The 18,742-nt window shown below is 44.0% G+C and overlaps 1 protein-coding gene across 1 annotated transcript in view; it reads right to left on the bottom strand.

The window, feature by feature from the left end:
* LOC147226127 (homer protein homolog 3-like) overlaps positions 1-13,510 on the bottom strand; it is a 51,367-nt gene extending 37,857 nt beyond the window's left edge. The window contains exons 1-2 of the mRNA XM_086162395.1: positions 13,436-13,510; positions 11,015-11,060 (exon numbers count right to left, since the gene is read on the bottom strand). Of these exons, the coding sequence (XP_086018521.1) occupies positions 11,015-11,060; positions 13,436-13,490 (101 nt within the window). The 5' untranslated portion in view covers positions 13,491-13,510. The remainder of the gene's footprint in view (positions 1-11,014; positions 11,061-13,435) is intronic.
* Between the last annotated feature and the right edge of the window lie 5,232 nt (positions 13,511-18,742).

Below are 18,742 nucleotides of genomic sequence, written 5' to 3'. Positions count from 1 at the left end.
CCTCGATGTGGAGCGGTTTAATCGTTTTTTTGGCGACGGCCCTCTCGGGTCACGACGGCGAGGAAGATCTTCTGAATCCGGTGTGTTCCACATCAGGCGGCCTCTCACTACTTTAATATCAAATTAAAACTAATTAACTGCAGGCACAAACGGATAAGCGTTTCATTAAGGCCGCTGAACCATCAAGACAAAATAATTATCGCGCGCTAATATTCATCCCGCCATTTTTCTTATCTCAATAAGCCGATGACTGGCAGCTCGTCGACCCGCCGCCGTCACACCCGCTTAATACGCAGTCATTTCATTTATCCGCCTCGCCGTCGCGCCCGTAAAAGGCCTCTCGGGCTAATCGGCTCAGACGGGACGCTCCGCATCGACGTTTGATGATCCGGGCAGATCTGAACGGGATTAAATCCCCGCCGAGGTGATGGAGAGCGAAACCCGGCTCAGAGGAGACGCCTGATCTGATGGACCCGAGACCGAGAAGCCTTTAATTAAATCAGCGCCGCTTTTTGGAAAACGCAGAGGCAGATGTTCACAGCTGGCGGTCCGGAGGGGAGGTCAGTGAACGCACCGTCTGTCACACACACACACACACACACACACACACACACCTGACGGACAAAACAACAAAGAAGCAAATTAAGATGCTGTTAGTCATTAGATGAAGAGAGAGATCCATTAATGTGTGATTAGTTGACACAAGATGACTTTTAATATCTTAAATATATATACTTAATGTTATTAAATATTTTTCCATCTCTGCCGCCACACAATTCGGTAGTTTTTATAATCTGCCAGGAAAATCCAAAAATAATGTGTCATGGTTTGGAGTGAAGAGTTTGGAGAGATTTTACTTTTTTTTTTCTTCTTTAATCAAATTTTTCAGTTAACTGCTAAGGAATGATTGCGCGCACACACACACACACACACACACACACACACACACAGACACACACTGCTGACGGACAAAACAACAAAGAAGCAAATTAAGATGCTGTTAGTCATTAGATGAAGAGAGAGATCCATTAATGTGTGATTAGTTGACACAAGATGACTTTTAATATCTTAATATATATATATATACTTAATGTTATTACAAATTTTTCCATCTCTGCCTCCACACAATTCGGTAAATTTTGTAATCTGCCGGGAAAATCCAAAAATAATGTGACATGGTTTGGAGTTAAGAGTTTGTAGAGATTTTAACTTTTTTTTTTTCCAGTAAACTGCTAGGGAATGATTGCACACACCCACAAACACACACACACACACACACACACACACACACACACACACACACACACACAAACACACACAGGCAAAAGGGGTGGGGTTATTTAACGTGCCAACTACCCCCTCCCCGTCCCCAGCGATACCAACCTCAGCTGGAGAGATAAAAACAAACATTTTTATTAGTTTAGGCCTGAATCCATGGAGAGGTCATCTGGATCTATTCAGATTCAGACCATCCAGGTCACACACACACACACACACACACACACACACACACTCGCTGCATGGAGGGCAGCACTGAAAGCCTCCCTGACCGGTGTTGTTTTTGTCGCTAAAAGTCATCCCTTTAGTGCACGATGAAGACTTCAAACTCCTCCTGCTGATTAAAAATCTTCTCTTTCAAAGTCGGAGGCCAGTTTCTGAATGGAGGCCGAGGGAACGTGATGGATCGATCTCTCTGTCCGGCTGCGGTCGCGTCGGTATTGGCGTCTGAGTAGAACTGGATTTGGCTGTCAGATCGGATCAGCGTCAGGATGGGATGGACGTCCCCCCTCCTCCTCCTCCTCCCGCATTGAAACAAGCTAAGAAATGATGTTACTGCTTTAAAATCGATTGCTTTTTACGCAAAAATGTTGGTTTCTATCCGGTTCTTGCAGGAGAAAGAGCTGAATGACTGACCGGATCGGCTGAATGCGCTTTCATGAACGCGGATTTACGGAAGTTTTCCTGCCGGCGGAGAGGTTTGATTCCTCACGGAAGCGCGTTTGCAGCGAGCGAAGACTCGATTTTACTGAAGCCGCGTTTTGAAATGCCTTTTATTCCTTCCAGCCACCTGCTAACAGAGCCCAACAGGGAACATCCTTGGAATTTTAACTCCTGTTAAACTCCGGACTATTGGGCGCACCTCAATATAAGCCGCACCGGCTAGCCGATCGCTATCTCGGGCTTCCTCCTGCGCACTAAAACCGTCAAAGTCGTCTTCTTCGGTGAAATGAACGGACTCAGAATTTCCCGGTCATTTCATCGGTCCGATGTGACGAGGATAAACGTTTTAGCGGCGTGAAGCTCGTTAGTGTCCTCCACCCAAAAAAGTCCATATATTAGCCGCAACGTCGTTTACGTGAAAAAAGTCACGTTATCGTCCGGAAATGACGGTAATTATTAGAATTTCGTTTTGTGTTTTTGAACGGGGGGCCTTTCTGTGCACGTTCTCAAGGTTCCCTCACATGCAAGAACTGGCCCGACGGTCCTGCAAAGGTATGAAAAAACATACCCCGGAGCTGCATCTTTGTGAGACTTTTACCTTTTGAGGCCTCAAAATAAACATCCACAGACCATTCAGACCTTTCTTTGTCAGTCACCGACTTTCTTAAGAAGCCTCCAAAAAATGTCCACAACAGTATGTTTGTTTCAACGGTTTTAGAAGCGTGAATGAGCGGGTGAATGGTTGCATGTCTCGAACGAAAGCAGGAACGACTGTTTCTATAAGGATTGAATGCCGTGTGAATGAAAGGGTGAATGTTGTACGTCTCTAAATGACTGAATGTTTGTACGTCTCAATACGACACGTGAATGAGAGAGTGAACAACTGTTTCCATACAAGGATTGAAACTAGGAGTTTGTATAACGAAATGACGTGAATGAGAGGGTGAATGTACGTTTCTACATGCCGTGTAAACAGTCGTAAATCTCCATACGACATTATGGAGGTTGTACGTCTCTAAATGACGACCGAATGACACTGTGAATGTTTCGTGAATGAGAGGGTGAATGTTATATAGTTCTATAAGCCACATGAACGCTGGAATTGCCCTGTAGGACGCGTGATACTCTAATACAAACCTACTAGCAGTACCTTCTGCTCGCTCTAAGCGATCTCAGGCAAAACTGTTCTCAGTTCTACTACCTCAGTGGTGGAACAAACTTCCGGAAGCAACAAGACTAGCATCATCTCTCTCAACCTTCAAGAAACAGGTAAAAACTCTTCTCTTTCAGGACTTTTTACTGCGCTGATGCCCCGGATCAGGTTAGGCACCAAGTTAGGCTATGCAGTGTGTGTGTGTGTGTGTGTGTACGTTTGTGTATGTCTTTGTCAAAAAAAAAAAAAAAAAAACAAGCTTATATTTCCTGCGCATCTTGTATTTGCAAGTGTTATTTGCAGTCCCTATGTCCTCTATTGTAAGTCGCTTTGGATAAAAGCGTCTGCAAAATATAATGTAATGTAACGTGAACAGCCGAAAGTCATGGGAGATGTTTGCGCTTCAAAACCATCCAAAGGAAACCCTTCCTTCAAACCGCAGGATGTGTTTGAATTCCTGCTCCTCGCCAGCGGATTTTAGAACTACGCTTTCCCCTCAAAGCAAATCCAGTTTTCCAGAAGAAAACCTTCCCTCTGACACGACGAGAGGACGGAGGAACGCGTCTGAAGCCCAGCTGAGCCGGGGATCTGCTGGAATGTAAAACATGGCGGCCCTCGTCTCCTCCTGGAAGCTCAACATTCCAGCTCCTTCTCAGCGTCACTGAGATGAAATAATTCCACGCAGGGACAGGAAACGATGACAGCTGCAGGAAACTCCAGGAAGACCGACTTCTCTGACAGCTCCGTCTGGACGGTGGACAACACGAGACCGCGGTTTCAAATAAAGGGTCGGACGAGAGGTTTGCAACTCTGAACCGTCGCGAGGTGGAGTCGCGCTGAATGACATGAGATTTGACAGGAACGATGTCAACATAATCAACGTAAACAAACATCCATCTGTCTTAGAAAGATACAAGCGTTCATCTCCTGCAACCAGTCACACATCATATGAGGGGAAATTCTTTTGTCACAGCAGCGTAACAGTTACAGGATCAATAAATATGAATATAAATAAACTGGTCAACAAAAAATAAAGGGAACGCTTAAACAACACGATGTAACTCCAAGTCAATCTGACTTGTGTGAAATTAAAGTGTCCACTTAGGAGGCCAAACGGATTGATTTGGACTTGTTTTAAGGGTGTTACTTCCAGGTTGGATCAGCCTGGAGTGTGTTTTTACACTTTCATTTGGAGTCCAGACTTCCATGGGATCAAACATTTGATTTCTATTGATCATTTTGGTGTGATTTTGTTGTCGGCACATTCAACGATGTAAAGGAAAAAGCATTTCATAAGAATATTTCATCCATTCAGATTCTAGGATGTGTTATTTTAGTTTCCCCTTTATTTTTTTGAGCAGCGTATAAATAGAGAGACAATTAGAAGACAATTAAAAGATAGCAAAAGACATCCACAAATAAATAGACAGCAGAGTGAACAACATCATTACGGATAAGAATAGACAGAATGGAAAGAGAAAAAAAACGGCAAGGGTGAGAATTGACACCCAAAATGACAACAACAAGGATAGGAACATAAATGAGAGTGACAATGATAAAAATAAACAAAAATAAGACCAACAAGGACAAAAACAGATAACGGCGTTTGAGCAGGACACGTGTGAATGAGGTGAAAGTAGAGCGTCGCTCCTCCAAACCCGCCGCCGAGGAGCTTTTCGTGCCGGTCGGCAAAATAAATCCTTCCCGGTACAAATTATAGCTTTCAGATTCATCGCGTTTATTGTCACGTGCACAGAGTAGAAAGGTGTTTCACTGTACACTGAAATTACTACTCTGACATCCGCAGTGCATTTGGATATGAATTGATGAGAAATAATGATAGGAAACGTTTTTATAAATACAAAATGGAACGGTTCGGCAGCGCAATAAGACATGTGAGTGCATCGTTTATTTATTAGACCCTCCGGATCTTATTTTGAAAAGCGTCTGTTTCCGTCTTCGCCTTACCACCGCACTTAATATTGTAATTTCCTCATATAAAGTGAGATCATTATATTCAGATGCGCCTCGAAGAAACATTTTCATGCACAAAAGGGGGCCTGATAGGTCAAATGCTGGTGGCGCCGGTCCATCACGGATCCAGAGACACTACAGGAGGCGACGTGGGAGAACGAAAATGGCCAAAAATGTAAAATCGGGTTGGGCAATACATGTTCTTGCAAGGTCAACAAGATATGCACTGCGCAAAAAAATAAAGGGACCACTAGAATAACACTTCCTTGAATCTGAATGAATGAAATATTCTTATGAAATACTTTGTTGTTTGCATAGTTGAATGTGCCGACAACAAAATCACGCCAAAACGATCAATGGAAATGAAATGTATGAACCCATGGAAACCCATGAAAGTGTAAAATCACACTCCAGGCTGATCCAACGTTGATGTCATGACTTTAAAACAAGTCCAAATCAATCCATGTTGCTTCCTAAGTGGACTCTTTCATTTCATACAAGTCTGACTGGAGTTACATTTCCATATACCGTATTTTCCCGACCATAAGGCGCATCGCACTAAAAGGCGCAGTCTCAGTTATGTGTGCCATTACTGTATTTAACTCACATATAAGGCGCACCTGATTATAAGGCGCACCTGATTATAAGGCGCGCGTCTTATATACAATCCACCCACACTTCCCCCTTTAACGTTCTCATGGTGTCCTCTACTAGGTCCGCCTTGCAAACACAAGCATACAAGTCTGCGTATTTAAAAATAGAAGGTATTCACATTTTTTTACCGTCAATCGTCATCAATCGAACCCATGGAAGTCCTCATCCTCTGTTTCTGATTTGAACATCTGCGCTAAATCTCCATCAAACATGCAAGCTTCACTTTCTTCACTGTCAGAGTCGCTTTCCCCGGAAATGATGCCGGCTTTTTGCGAAAGCTCCGACAACAGTGCCGGCAGACACGTTAGCCTGAGCATCTACAATCCATTTGCAAATTGTGGCGTAACTCGCCCGGCGCTGCCTTCTACTCTTAGTGAAACCGTGGTCTCCAAGAAGACTTTTCGTACCCCGTTGTGTGTCTCGCTACCATGCTGGTCCACTTCTTCTCCACAGTGACTCACCAGGATGTCGAAAGTGAGCGGCATGTTGGTGACGTGGCTGGATGTGTTTGTCGGCCATGTTTTCAGGGTTGTTAAAACAACGATGTTCTGCATAACGCAAATACCTGTTCTTTTATATACAACCAATGCACACACTTTCCCCTTTAACGTTCTCATGGTGTTCTTTACTATGTCCGCCTTACAACAACAACACACACAGGGCGCACTGCACATTTTGTAGAAAACAAGACTTTTATGTGCGCCTTGTAGTCGTTAAAATCTTCTTCTTCTTTCGGCTTTTCCCTTCAGGTGTCGCCACAGCGAGTCAACTTTCTCCATCTCACCCTATTCTCTGGATCCTCCTCTCTCACACCAACTACCTTCATATCCTCTCTCACTACATCCATAAGCCTTCTCTTTGGTCTTCCTCCAGACCTCATGCCTGGCAGCTTCACCTTCAGCAACCTTCTACCCAGATCTTCACCAGGGTTTGGACATGAACACTCCTTTGTTCATGTCCAAAACATCTCAATCATCACTTTGTCTCGGTCATACATGTCCTGCACCCCTGTGACAGATTCTTCTTCTTCTTCTTTCGGCTTTTCCCTTCAGGGGTCGCCACTGCAAATCAACCTTCTCCATCTAACCCTATTCTCTGGAACCTCCTCTCTCACACCAACTACCTTCATATCTTCTCTCACTACGTCCATAAATCTTCTCTTTGGTCTTCCTCCAGACCTCTTGCTTGGCAGCTCCAATTCCAGCATCCGTCTACCAATATATTCACTATCCCTTCTCTGTCCATGACCCAACCATCTCTGACCTTCTCTCCAAAACATCTAACATGTGCCGTCCCTCTGATAGACTCATTCCTGATCCTCTCCATCCTGGTCACTCCCAAAGAGAACCTCAACATCTTCATCTCTGCAACCTCTAGTTCTGCCTGCTGTCTTTTGGTCATTGGAACAGTTTCTAGTCCAAACATCATCGCTGGTCTCACCACTGACTTGTACACCTTGCCTTATAGTCGTGAAAATATGGTATCTTTATATTAACGATAAAGTATGCCGGGTGTATACACATAAATAAATATCGGCAGATAATTTTGACTTTTAAAGTAGCTTGCAAGCTAAATAAACCTGAGCACCGCTGATATGGAGGCATCTTGATCAGGGTCTCCAATGAACCTCCTGCATGTTTTTGAGACCCCTGAGGAACAAGACCGGAATCCAACCTCACCAATCTCAATGTGAGCTGGAAGAGGAACAATTTCCTTTAAAAATATATGAATTGATCAAAGTGTCCCTGTAATCCTTGTAAAAAGGATCACGTTCCGTCACGGCCTCCATCGCTCGGTGTCTCTAAACCCACGGAGGTCGTCGGCGTCGGCGCATCGCCAACCGGCTGACGTGCAACTTCATGTCAGTAAATCGATGCGGCTCCTCGATCCGGCCCGCAGAACATCGGCTTTTCCATCCAGGTACGAGAGGAAAGAAGCGGGAGAGGGAAAGCAGAGCTGGACGCGAAGGACGGGATGATGAGCTCGGAAACGCTGGAAAACACCCGCATCAGCGCCATTTACTCGCCGCCAGTTTACGCTCTCCGGGGGCCGATCGCGACGACGGGAACGATTTGAATCCGAGCCGAAATCCGACGAAAAACAAGCGCCGACGGGGTTTACGTTCGACTAATGAGACGGTTTCATAATTCCTACCGATCTGGTCGAACGTCGGGGATTTAAGACGCCGTCCAAACCAAAAGGAGGGGGACCGGTAGCGTGTTCTGCAGGCGTGACGACACGTTGGGACGCCACTGCTTGGACGTTGTCATAGCAACGGAAGGGCAACAACGACCAACATTTGCGGATTATAAGCCGCTACTTCTTCACACGCTGTGAACACTGCGGCTTGAACAACGTTGTGGCTAATTTATGGATTTTAGGAGCGAACGAGCTTCACGCCGCCGAAACATTCAGCCTGGTCGCACTGGACCGATGAAATGAGCGTCAAATTCTGAGGTTGTTCAATTCCGACGGCGAAAAAGACGACTTTAACGGTTTTAGCGCGCGGGAGGAAGGCCGAGATAGACATCGGCTGGAGGACAAAGTGGGGATAGAGGCTGCAGGGAGTGGAGATGAAGAAGTTGGAAGATTCCAGGTGCTTGCAATCAACAGTCCAGAGCGTAGGAGAGGTGAAGAGACGGGTTGAAGCAGGTTGGAACGGGTGGAGGAAAGTGTCAGGGCTACCAAGAGATAGAAGAACATCAGCCAGTAGGAAAGGAAAGGTGGAGGAGATGGTGGTGAGATGATCTACAAACACTGACAGTGACCAGAAGATGGGAGGTGGCAGAGATGAAGATGCTGAGGTTCTCTTTGGGAGCGACCAGGATGGAGAGGATCAGGAATGAGTCCATCAGTTAGATGTTTTGGAGAGAAGAAGAGATGGTTGGGTCATGGACAGTGAATGTATTGTTGGACGGATGCTGGAGTTGGAGGTCTAGAGGACGACCAAAGAGAAGATTTATGGATGTTGTGAGAGAGGATATGAAGGTGAGCGAGGAGGATCCAGACAACAGGGTGAGATGGAGAAGGTGGATTCGCTGTGGAGACCCTGAAGGGAAAAGCCCAAAGGAGAAGAAGATGCAGACCCATGTTCAGGCCCAGCTGAGCATCTCCCTCCCCGTCTGGGCCGCACGCTTTGTGTACGTTTTCTCACGACACGACGCGAAAATGTTTTTCCACGTCTGCACGCCGGAAGCACTTATTCGAAGGTCAGACCTTCTCGCATAAATTCCACCGAGGAGTTGCTGCAGTCGCTTAAAGCGAAGGCGATTTGAATCCGGGGGTTTTCGCAATCGTCCGGACGTGAAGGTCGGAGAGGAAAATGGAAAGAAAGGGGGATAAAAAAAAAAAAAAAAAAAAAAAAAAGCTTTCATCGCCGAACAGATTCGTGCGAAAGCGAGTCTCCGAAGTGACAATTACGGTGATTGTTGTAAAAACCCGCCTTCCTCCCACGCGGCCGCTGGATTCCAGCCGGAGGGAGGACGCCACCAGGAATCCCCGAAGTTATATGAAGTTTCTGGCCGGGTCGCCACCGGGTCGCCTCCTCAAACTCACCCGTCTTCCAACCCAGCAGATATTAACCCTAACAAGCCGCCACGCTTCCTTTAAATCCCGTCCCTTTTCCACCTGGATGGAAATGGAGGTTGTTGTTGTTTTGTGTCGTCGTCTTCCGACGCTCCGCAAAGAAGACGCGGATTTGAATTTAACAGTCGGAAATAATCATATTTATTCAGCGGGATTAAACTGTCCTATTTAAAAAGGGTAGGGAGTGGGGGGGGGGGGGGGGGGGCACGGAAAACACTAATGCAGTATTTTTCACAAAAAGGGGCTTAATATTTATATAGTTCTGGGCACTCTGGTTATCAAATCACTGTTTTTCTATCCCTCTCAGACCCAACGGGCTACTTCCTTTTATTTTCCAAATCCTGATAATGCTAAACTGTTTTTTTTTTTTTACCAATATTGCCGAATCGGAGAAACACCTCTATTGTGTAATAGTTCTCTGCAGATGCATTTTTATCAAACCATGTTTTCTATTTTTTTCTACCATCTTTCAAAGTGGATGTTTCTTACATATTTCTAAATTCCACAATTTCATTTTCGCTTAATTTTGATGCTTCCTGTGAGTGCAAGCAGACGCAAAATGCGCTTGTCGGTTTATGCATCTCTGTACAGAGAAAGGAACCTTAAAAAAATGCAATATTATTATTATTATTATTTATTTTCATTATTACTACACTGAAATTCACACAAAACAAAAAACCCTCGGCTGCTACTTTTATATCGTCAAATATCAGTTTGTATCTGCGTGCAATTTATACCGCGTATCTCATACTTCAATGTTTACTGTCTAATTTACACTCTATTATTATTATTATTATTATTATGTTCATTTCTTGACATCTTCTGCAAGCAGAGAAATCGACAAAGCTGGCTGATTATTATTATAATCATTAATAATAATAATAATAATAATAATAATAAATGTCATCATTAGTTTTATCCCTATTATTATTATTGTTAATATAATGAGATACAGATGCAGCCCTTAAGGGTCACATTGGAACGTCCAATCAGATTGCACCAAAGTTCCCGGGACGTGAAGTCTTGCAGCGGTCGGATATTCCGAGGAGCTGTTTTCTGGACGCGAAAGAAAAGAAAAAACTGTATAAAGTGGATTTTTCCGAATAAGCCCCGCTCCTGTGGCCACTGTACTGATCTCCGGTGGACTCGGGTCGTATTCCGGGTTCTCCCACGGCGCCATGAACGCACCGGACCCGGCCGAAGTATTTGAGCGGCGCCGCGCTCCCTTCCTGCGCCATCAATAATTCACAAAAACAAACAAAATAGAAACAGATCCGACTATCCGGGGAACGACGGGTTAAAATATCAAAACGGACATGGATTCCACATAAAAAAACAAAAATCATGCGTAAAGCGGGAGCTTTGTGGTGCAAAGGACAGACAGGAGACGACGCTCACACTGATGGCTTGATAAAGATGGGAAAACACATCGTGATGAAACCGGGATAGGCGAGTTGGTATTTAAAGTACAGGACTTTCCAATTATATTTTACCGGGAAAAAAAACTTGCATTCAGTTGCGTAATTTGTCGTCGAAACCTGAAAAGCCTCGATTCTTTAGATGAACCAATGAGCCATGATGGGGCTGCGCTTGGGTCGCTTTCAGGTTTTTCTTGTTTAAATGGTAGAAGATGGTGACTAGAAGGGGAAAAAGAAGTTCTCGCCCATCCCTGCCATGCAGAGCCACGACACGGCGGCGTTTTTATACCTCTCTCGATGAAGCGGGTACATTTTAAGGCCGGAAGACGACTCCTCTGCAGCGGGAGAGAACAGAGACGGGCAAAGTTACTGGCTGGAAATGAAAGCTCCACAAGTATCGTTGACCTCTTATTTACATTATTCCGTGTCGCTAATGTCTGGGATTCAAGCGCTGAAGCGGTGTTTCGAGTGCATCTGGTTCGACGGCGGACACGGAGAGGCTTTCAATCCGCGGCGGTCGGGTGTCATCGAGGCTCCACGTCCGACGCACGCCATTAAAACACCATTTGGTCGCTTGATTTCAGCTTCCGGCCAGAAGGCCTGAAGTCACGACAGCGTCCTGCTCGGCGCCGTCGCCCGGTGCATTTCATCCCCGCGAGCCGTCATCTCGCCGTGACGCCGCCCGTCATGTGCTGGAGTAGAAAATCAGCTGATTTTTTTTCCTTTTTTTGAGCCCGACTGCCTGAACCGGGGAAGGGAAATTGACTTTGCAGATGCAAAGCGGCACCTGAACGCACCGCTGGTTTTCCCCTTCCTTCGGGAATGAATGCATTCATCCATTCATTTATTATCTTTACCGCTTGTCCTGCACTCGTGGTCGCGGGGAGGGGGGGGGAGGGTTCTCATTGGCCGAGAGCCGAGTTCGACCTCGACCGCGAGTCAATCAATCACGGGGCCAAATATAGACACGACAACATTCACCCTCTCATTCACACGCCATCTAGAGATATGAAATCAGACGCCAGATCGTCATGGCAACATTAACTCACTCATTCATACTGGCCTGCGATCATTCATCCTTTCATTCAGACACAATATAGAGACATGAAATCCTTCATTTTCTGCAACCAGCGGTGCACGGTGAGGTTCGTGGCTGGTCAGGCACTCCCTCACGAGCGCCCCCTAACATGAGGCAGGAGAACTGCGTGCCTCAGTGGCTTTTCAGATGTTTTATGATCGCTCAGCACAAGAAACTAGTAGAACACAAACAGTCGTTGACAAAAATAAGAGTGTACATTGGAGATGTGGTTCATGCAGCAAAAGGGTTTAAAGGTCTTAATAGTGAAAGCAATACAGTCTTAGCGCAGAGCTAGCGGTCAGACACCATCGCACAATCCTTGGTGAGGCTCGACAATTTGCGGCCTCACCGCCACGTCTTGTGAAAATCAAGTGATTTTGAATTTAAAAAAAAATCTAAAACTGATGAAATGAAATGAAAAATCCATTTATAGTCCAAATCGCTGATAAATAAAACCATCATTCTTTCCGAGATTGGCAAGTGAGGCACGGCCTCTCCTGCCTCCCCTGACTGCAACCATTCACTCCCTCGCTCACCATATAGACATAAAATAATTCACCCTCTCATTCAGACTTTACACAGCTGTCAGATATTGGATTCTGGTGCACCAAACAAGCACACACTAACAATACCAGACGGGTATTTTCCATCAGATGTTGCCCTTCTGGGTATCATCTGATGCCCCCAGATGACCAAACTAATAATGTCACATTGCATCAAATTATACATTGAACTTTCATCTTGCAAAATACTTTTTTTTTTCCTGTTTATATATTGTATAGTTATTTTATTGTCTATTTGTATGTTTTGTATACATTTGTATCATCTTCCCAGGACTACAGATGGAAATTAGCTATGAACTACAATCTGGTACAAACATCTCTGCCTCTGTGCTTAATGTAATTATACACTGTCCTAATAAACCAATTAATGAAAATGAAATTTATATTCTTCCAAAAAAATAAAGGGAACACTTAAACAACACAAGGTAACTCCAAGTCAATCCCACTTGTGTGAAATCACAGTGTCCACTCTGGAAGCAACACGGATTCATTTGGACTTGTTTTAAGGACATGACATCAGTATATCTATACACAAACACACACAGACATATATATATATACATATACACAACCATTCACCCTCTTATTCACGTCGTTAGGAGACCGGCAGCCATTTGTACAACATTTGTACATTCACTCGCTTGTTCACATGACATGTAAACGTGCAACCATTCATCCTTTCGTTCAGACATCGTACAGAACAATGCAGACGTTCACTCACGCGCCATCATCCACCCTCTTATTCTGACCGACTCGGAGTCTCCAAAGAATCTCCTGCATGTGTTTGGACGGTGGGAGGAACCTGAGGAACCCAAGCGGACATGAGGAGAACATGGATACCCCAGAAAGACCCCACGCTGAAAGGCCTCCCTGTGGGAATCCAACCGGAGACCGTGGAAGAGCGACGAGCTAACCGCTAACGGCTAGCAGACCCTCCAGAAGCTGCTCTCCTGACCTCCGGCTCAGCGGGTCCAGGTCTACAAACGCCGGGTCACAAAATCTTTTCCTTCAACTGTGGAATTTAAAAGTTGACGACTTTTCATATCAAAAGTTCTCCTCGCGGCGTCACCTGGAAAACACTGGAGCACCAGGAGAAGAAGCAAACATCTCAATGCCAAGACCATGAAGGACCGCAGACCATGTGTGGAGCCTTCAAGTGTGTGTGTGGTTGAAGCAGCCAAGCTGGCATGCATAATTCAACACACACACACACCATAGCAGACGGGACTGAGCTGAGCGCCTCACACACACACACACACACACACACATACTATCCCGTGTGCAAAACTAGAAATGATCTGGAGATGATCCGAGCTAGTTTGCAGCCGCGGGAAGCAGAAAACAGGAAATTCTCCGGCGGGTCGTTGCAGGCGACCTCCTCGTGTGTCCCATCACATGACCTGAAGATCAGACCGTCCAGGTCGACCTTCTGGAGGTTAGAAGGGGGTTGGGGGGGGGGCAGAGGGAGAGAGCACGGCGGAAACAAAAGGAGGAGACGCGGAGGATCTGCAGAAGTTTCCGAGTGTCGGGTGTCCAGCTCACCCCATGCTCCGAGGATCCGACGGGGAGGAAACTGCGGCGGATTCCAACCGGCAACTCCGCGTCTTTCTCTGCCCTCCTCCTTCTTCTTCTTCTCCTTCCTCTTCTTCTTCTTCTTCTTCTCCTCCTCACAAGCAGCGGCGCTCTCGACGGCGATGCGACGTCTTTACGAAATCCCGCATGCAAAGTTACATTTCTAAGAGTGCGTAAAGGAGAGAGACGACACACACACTCACTCTCTCCACACACACACACACACGCAGAGAAATCACTTCCGACTCCCTCCCCTTTCCCTTCCAACGGTCCTCCTCCTCCTCTTCTCCAGCCCGCCTCCCTTTGTCCCGCAGAATCCACGCAAGGCGCTCCACGCGTAATTACGCACCGCGACGCGCGACTCTAAAGGCGAAACCGAAAAAAAAAGGAAGAAAAAAAAAACGCCCACGAAAGTCGTTGCGCTTTTCTCGTTTATTCCCCCCCAAATCCACTTCCACGGAGACTCAGCTTGGAGCCTCTCCGTGGGACCGTTGAGCCTCTTCCGCGCCATCTGTTGGTCACTAAGCAAACTGGACCCCACACGTCCCTTCACATCGACTCCCACGATACCCACGGTCCACTTCACCCGTGTGTGGTAATTAGGGTCAAAAATTACGGAGCCCTTCGGGGACATGAGAGTGATGGAGGGAGAAAAAATGAAAGTATTTATGTGAGATTTTACAAAAAATGGTTTAGCCTACAAAATTTGGGGGGTAAAAAGGGGAAAAAAAAATTTTTTTGCAAGATCTGGCAAAGTGGGTTGGAAATAAGATTAACTTTTGCAAGATCTGGCAAAAATTCACATTTTTTTCCCTTCAAAATTTGGGGGGTAAAAAGGGGATTTTTTTTTGCAAGATCTGGCAAAGTGGGTTGGAAATAAGATTAACTTTTGCCAGATCTTGCAAAAATTCACATTTTTTTCCCTTCAAAATTTGGGGGGTAAAAAGGGATTCAAAAAACAATTTTTGTAATATCTTGCAAAGTGGGTTGGAATAAAGATGACCTTTTGCGTGATCTTGCAAATTTTATTTTATTTTTTTATTATTCAAATAGGGGTCAAAAATTTTTTTTTGCAAGATCTCACAAAGTGGGTTGGGAAAATAAGATGAACTTTTCCAAGATCTTGCAAAAATTAAATTTTTCTTACCCTCCAAAATTTGGGAGGTAAAATGGGATAAAAATATTTATATTTTTTGTGAGATCTCGCACAGTGGGTTGGAAACAAGATTAACTTTTGCAAGATCTTGCAAAAATTTATTTTTTTTTACCCTTCAAAATTTGGGGGTAAAAAGGGATATAAAAAAAACATTTTTGTAATATCTTGCAAAGTAGGTTGGGAAAAAAAGATGACCTTTTGCATGATCTTGCAAATTTTATTTTATTTTTTTATTATTCAAATAGGGGTCAAAAATATTTTTTGCAAGATCTCACAAAGTGGGTTGGGAAAATAAGATGAACTTTTCCAAGATCTTGCAAACATTAAGTTTTTCTTTCCCTTCAAAATTTGGGAGGTAAAATGGGATAAAATATATATATATATATATATATATATATATATATATATATATATATATATAATTTTTTTTGTGAGATCTCGCAAAGTGGGTTGGAAAAAAGATTAACTTTTGCAAGATCTTGCAAAAATTCACTTTTTTTTCCCTTCAAAATTTGGGGGGTAAAAAGGGATTAAAAAAACAAATTTTGTAATATCTTGCAAAGTAGGTTGGGAAAAAAGATGACCTTTTGCGTGATCTTGCAAATGTATTTATTTTTTTTATTATTCAAATAGGGGTCAAAAATGTTATATGTAAGATCTCACAAAGTGGGTTGGGAAAAATAAGATGAGATTTTCCAAGATCTTGCAAAAATTAAAAATATTTTAACCTTCAAAATTTGGGGGGTAAAATGTGATAAAAATATATATTTTTTTTGTGAGATCTTGCAAAGTGGGTTGGAAAAAAAAGAAGAACTTTTGCAAGATCGTGCAAAAATTCATATTTTTTTTACCCTTCAAAATTTGGGGGAGTAAAAGGGGATTAAAAAATTAATTTTTGGAAGATTTCACAAAATGGGTTGGGGAAAAAAAGATGAACTTACCCAATAGCTTGCAAAAATTTCTATATTTTTTCCCTTCAAAATTTGGGGGTAAAAAGCGTCCAAGAAAGATATTTTTTGTAAGATCTCACAAAGTGGGTCGGGAAAAAAAAGACAAACTTTTGCAAGATCTCGAAGAAATGAATCTAATTTTTTTTACCCCTTCAAAATTTGGGTGGTTAAAAAGGGATAATAGAAAAATAAATAAATAAAAAGGTCTCCCAAAGTGGGTTGGGAAGTACATTTTAAGAGATCTCGAAATTGTTTACCTAATAATGTTGGGGTAAAAAGACAAACATTTGCCAGCTCTTAAACCCAACCCCCCTTTTTTTTCTGTCAAACCTTCAATGTTTTACCCACCACGTCCCCAAAGGGGCTCCGTAACAGATGAGCCAGTTGGCACATTTAGGGGCAGAAAAAAAATCCACTTAAACCTTTTTTTCGGCTTGAAACTCGATGACTTTTCCTAAACTGACCCCACCAATGGAACAAGTAAAGTATTTTACTGGTTTATGAGTCTGTCAAAGCTGTAAACTAACAGGGTACATTGGTCGTCTTGGGGTCACTCGGTTAAAATCACCTTGGAAGTTTTATGCTACGCGTCAAGGAAAAGAAAACAAGCATGTTAAATAAAAAACGCCAGCTTTTCACAGCCTACATTCTGTATTTCCGCACTGTGAAAAGAGGAAACCCAGATAATTACTGTCGTGAGTGACGGGTAACAAGTTGTTTCTTCATGCAAAATAAAAAAAAAGAAGATTTTGGATTGAAAATATGATTAAGCTGCTTTATTTCTGCTTTATTATTTGTACATCTATACATATCAGTACAACCGTACCCAGAAATGTACACATTTGCAATAAATGAGAATCAGAAAAAACTTTTATTGATCCCAGATGCTGCATACAGAAAGAAGTAAGACAAATAAAATAAGAGGAGATGAACAGAAATGGATGAATAAAGATCTTCATCTTTGAGTTTTTCCCTTCAGGGGTCGTCAAAGCAAATCCACCTTCTCCATCTAACCCTGTTCTCTGGATCCTCCTCTCTCACATCAGCTAGCTTCTCATGACCTCCGTCCATCTTCTCTATGCTCTTCCTCTAGACCTCCAATTCCAGCATCCGTCTACCAATATGTTCACTGTCCATGACCCAACCATCTCAGCCTGGCTTCTCTGACCTTGTCTTCTCTCCAAAACATCTAATTGACGCACTCATCCCTGCTCCTCTCCATCCTGGTCAACGTCATCACCTTCATCTCTGCCACCTCCAGCTCTGTTTCCAGTCTTCTCCTCAATGCCACCATCTTCTACACCTTCCCTTTCCTTCTGCCTGATAACTCTGATTACTTAAAAATCCTCCACCTTCTTTATCTCCGCTCCTTTCAGCTTCACCGTTCCACTCGATTTCTCTCTCTCTCACACACACATATTCGATCTTGTTGCCAAGGCCATACCTTCACCGCTCTAGATGTTCCTCCACCTGCTCCCTGCTCTCACAATGTCATCTGCAAACAGATAAACCCGCTAATAGATAAATGAAGAAATTAAAAAACGGCGTAAAATATGGCACTGGACTGACCATTAAACCATCCTGAGCTCGGTCCAGTAGATGTCGGAAGACCTCGGATGCCTCGGGGAGCAGAAGTAGCTGTGGCCCTTCTTGCACAATGCCTTTTTTATGTCCAATTTAATTTGCTAATTTGTCAATGTGCCCGCTCATGTATTTGTAGTCCTCCACAATGTCCATATCGACCGCATAGATTTGGACCTTCAAAAAATGTAAGCCTTTGTTAAATGTCACGGTGTCAGATGTGATCTGGGGAACCGGCTTGCAGACAGTGAGACGTCTGTACTGACTTGAAGAATTTTTAAAACATCCCAGTTCCTGGAGGTGAGAATCGCTCGAGATGACAAGACTGAACTCCAGCTTGAAAAAAAAAAAACAAAAAAAAAAAAACAAAACAGGAGATTTTCCAGGAAACTTTCCATCACTCCTATTTTTGAAAATTTAATTCAGGAGATTAATAATAAAAAATTTAAAAAAAAACACACATTTGATCAAATACAATGCTGCTGCTTCTGTCTCAGTATGACTGAATGACATGGAGGCACACACACACACACACACACACACACACACACCTTCTGGTTGAGACAGAGGGCCGCCCACATGCCATGTCATGTTGTGTTTCTGCAGAACATGGCAGATCTTTCTGCAGATCTTCAAGATCTGTGGTCCAGACCTGCTCTAGATATAAAGCTGCCGTAGATATAAAACTCAACTTGACTAATTCTGAGACATAAAAAGAGCTTCATACCTCATTAAATCACGTGGACGTTGCTTGGGATCACGGTTGATTTGAATGAGCGGGAGCGCAGAGCATCAAATGTAGTGGAAGAGCGTCTCCCGCGCTGTTTGTGCTGCTCAGTGGCCTGCGATGGAGCCGACCGCTCCTCCACGCCGCCAGGAGACGGCAGGAAACGACAGGAAACGACAGGAAATGACACATCCCTGCCTGACGTGCAAGCAACCCCTGTGTTTTTTTTTTTTTGTTTTTTTTTTTTAGGAAGATCCATCTCGGCCTACTTGGAGCCATTTGGGCCACGGTTGGACCAACCGGGCGGGGTAGAGCTGCGCCTGCAGGCCTCTGTCTTTAACACACAAGACATTAATCACCCCTGGCAGCCCGGCGGGGGGAGACACAGAT

Source organism: Fistularia commersonii, chromosome 16 (genome assembly GCF_037954325.1).
Source record: "Fistularia commersonii isolate RoL2024-O1a breed Wild chromosome 16, RoL_Fcom_v1.0, whole genome shotgun sequence".
NCBI lineage: Eukaryota > Metazoa > Chordata > Actinopteri > Syngnathiformes > Fistulariidae > Fistularia > Fistularia commersonii.
The sequence above is the reverse complement of the archived record's forward strand: the minus strand, read 5'-3'. Positions and strand labels throughout refer to the sequence as shown.